The sequence below is a fragment of the Chrysochloris asiatica genome, unplaced genomic scaffold, assembly GCF_000296735.1.
Source record: "Chrysochloris asiatica unplaced genomic scaffold, ChrAsi1.0 scaffold00083, whole genome shotgun sequence".
NCBI lineage: Eukaryota > Metazoa > Chordata > Mammalia > Afrosoricida > Chrysochloridae > Chrysochloris > Chrysochloris asiatica.
Window position 1 is genome coordinate 4339863 of NW_006408601.1, and position 2731 is coordinate 4342593.

General features: G+C 47.5%; 1 protein-coding gene across 1 annotated transcript in view; it reads right to left on the reverse strand.

The window, feature by feature from the left end:
• Positions 1-2207, reverse strand: part of LOC102822333 (vitamin D 25-hydroxylase-like) — a 20156-nt gene extending 17949 nt beyond the window's left edge. The window contains exon 1 of the mRNA XM_006865780.1: positions 1961-2207. Within this exon, the coding sequence (XP_006865842.1) occupies positions 1961-2185 (225 nt within the window). The 5' untranslated portion in view covers positions 2186-2207. The remainder of the gene's footprint in view (positions 1-1960) is intronic.
• Between the last annotated feature and the right edge of the window lie 524 nt (positions 2208-2731).

A 2731-nucleotide genomic window follows, 5' to 3' on the forward strand; every position in this document is an offset into this window, starting at 1 on the left:
TATCCATTCTCCCACACTAGCTCAACTCAAATGTTTTATTCAGTTAATGGGCACTCAATCATTTTAGCTGTTCGTGCCCAAAACACTGGAGACCATGGTGGTTCCTGCTTTTCTCTAAAACCTCATATCCCACTGCTCACCGTTTGTGTTGTCTCTTCTTTAAGAATAGAAGTATAAACAGAATCTGTCCATTTCTTACTGTTTCCATCACTGCCACTCTGTTATCACAAAGCCTAAGTGGTTTCATTAATTTCACCCTTGTCTCTTTGTCAAGGCCGAAGCACTCCAAAATGGCCTCACTCTTGTTCAGCAAAATAGCCTCACTTAGAATATGCCCCTGCAGTAATACTGTCCCATTGCTAAATCATAATAGCTTCACCTATGATAAGATAGTCCCAGCAGTAAGTAATCTGGCCGTGTTTGCTAAGTCACTGTGGTTTGGGAGCAGATCCCTAGCTATATCAGGGTCCTAAAGCTTAATAAGATGATCTAGATTCCCTCAAGATTAAGATAACTGTGTGGTCCAGTCACCCGTTAATTCCAAGAATAAGCCCAACTGCAATATTATAGAAACGCCCATTAAGCAATAGGTGTGATACTTTAGGATAAGCACTGGACCACAAGGTTATTTGAACCGCAAGGTTGGCAGTGCAAACTCACCACCTTGGAAACCCTATATAAAACTTAAGAAAAAAAAAAAAGGGTAGCTGAGTTGGAACAGACACAAAGGCAATTAACAACAACAACAATACAGAAATAGTTTGTTTACTTAGAAGTACAAAAGAGTTTGCAGTAATTAGCAAAGAAACACGAAAGCAGATCCTCCCCACTTGTAAGTCTCCCTGATTAGCCTGTAACTTGTTTTTGCTTTCAGAACTGCCTTCTGATACGTTAGCACTGTTCTGCAGTAGATACTCTTTGCCTTGATTGCTGTTCCATACGACCATATGTCTCGTGTCCTTTCTCCAGGTCAATTTTTGGATCTCTCGAAGTCCTTAAACGAAGCAGTCTTAGATCTTCTGGGGTTAAATCCAATCTTTGTATTTGTCTTTTTTCTTGGTTTTTGATATTTTCTCCCTAGATATTCTTATAAGATGTTCTTGAGTAGTCAAAATGATAGTACTCATTCTGTACAGTACAATTTCCACACCAATTCATTCATTCACTCTTTCACAATCATTAACTGGAGCCCAATTCTAGGCCACTCTGGTAATCATAGGTTTCCAACCTCGGCTGCTAATGGCAAGTAGCAGTTCGGCAACATCAGTGGTTCGAATCTACCACCCGCTCCGCAGTAGAAAGCTGGAGCTTTCGGCTCCCGTAACAGTTTACAGCCTCGGAAACCCTATACAGGGTCGATAAGAATAGGAACCCACTCTGTGGTACACGACCACCATCATCTCTAATTCTAGGCCAGGAGCTTTCACTTGCTTTCTGTTTAATCATCACAGCAAAAGCCTTGTTTAGTCCTTCCTCAAATTCAAACATCAAAGAACCTCCCAGTAACAAAGAACTCGGTCAGAGACTCCAGAGTTGTTTGGCCGAGAACCTTTCTTCGGACTCTACCCTCCGCGGGACAAGGGCCGCTCTATAGAACCAAGAACTGCACTCCTGCTGGGTGGGGCCAGGGCGGGTTGCCGTCCGGACGCACACCCGCGTGACCCACAATCCATATGGCGCAGGCGCAGGAGCAAAAGCTCGGGATTTTTCAGTGGCGGGAAAATCAGGCCTGGATCGCGCAGGGCATGGACACGGCATGGGGTTCCCGGCAAGGCTGGAGCTTTCACAGCCGGGAACGCAGCCGCCAAGATTTCTCCCGCCCTAACCCAGGAAGTCGGTTTCCCTCAAAGGCTGACATACACGTGGAGAGAATTTCCAGACGAGGGACCGGGAGGAAGGTCCAGGTCAGAACCAGGAGCGGATAGCGGCCCTCCCAGCCCGGGGCCCGTGGGGGCTGTACCTCGCCATACACCTGGCTCTGCTTTCTCATGTAGACGTGGGGGAGCTCGGGAGAGGCAGCCAGGGAATAGATATTGCCGATGAATGGCAGCCCCAGCGGTCCCGGTGGGAATCCCACCGGCCGCCTCTGCCTTAGCAGCTGGTGAACCCCAAGGGCGAATAGCAGCAGAAAGAGTGCGCCGCCTAGGGCCGCCGCGTACGCCTCTGCTCCGCGAGGCTCCCACATCGCCTGGGGCTCCGGCTGCGAACCCCACCAAAACCCTTGGGAGCGGGGCTCTTCATCCAGCCCTGCTGTGCTCCCATTGGTCAGACACTCTAAGGTCCCGCCTTAGCTCTGTGGTCATTGGCTGGCTGATTGTGGGGGCGCTCTGGCAGCCGCGGACAGTTATCTTCTAGAGGTACTGGCTCAGAGTCCGCGTTTGATCTGGCAAGCAGGAGCCTGGCAGGGCACCTAGCCTTAGAAACCCTTTTTCAGTGTTGACATCAAGTGTCTCTCCCTGGCCAAGGCAGATCCTGCCTATCTTGGGACCAGACCTTTTTTTTTTAAAACTAGCCTTTTATTTACATGTCCTGTTTCACAGGAAAACTGGCCAGATTGTTAAACACTGTTCTTTAACTCAGTCTAATAATTTTCATCATTCCATTAGAGAATTGATCCGTTAGTGTAAAAAGAAAAGAATCATTCCATTCTGTGCTGGTTTATTCATGCATTTTTCTCCTGTTAAGATATGTTTTTGTGTGATCCTTTAAGAACTGCAATAATTAGGCAATA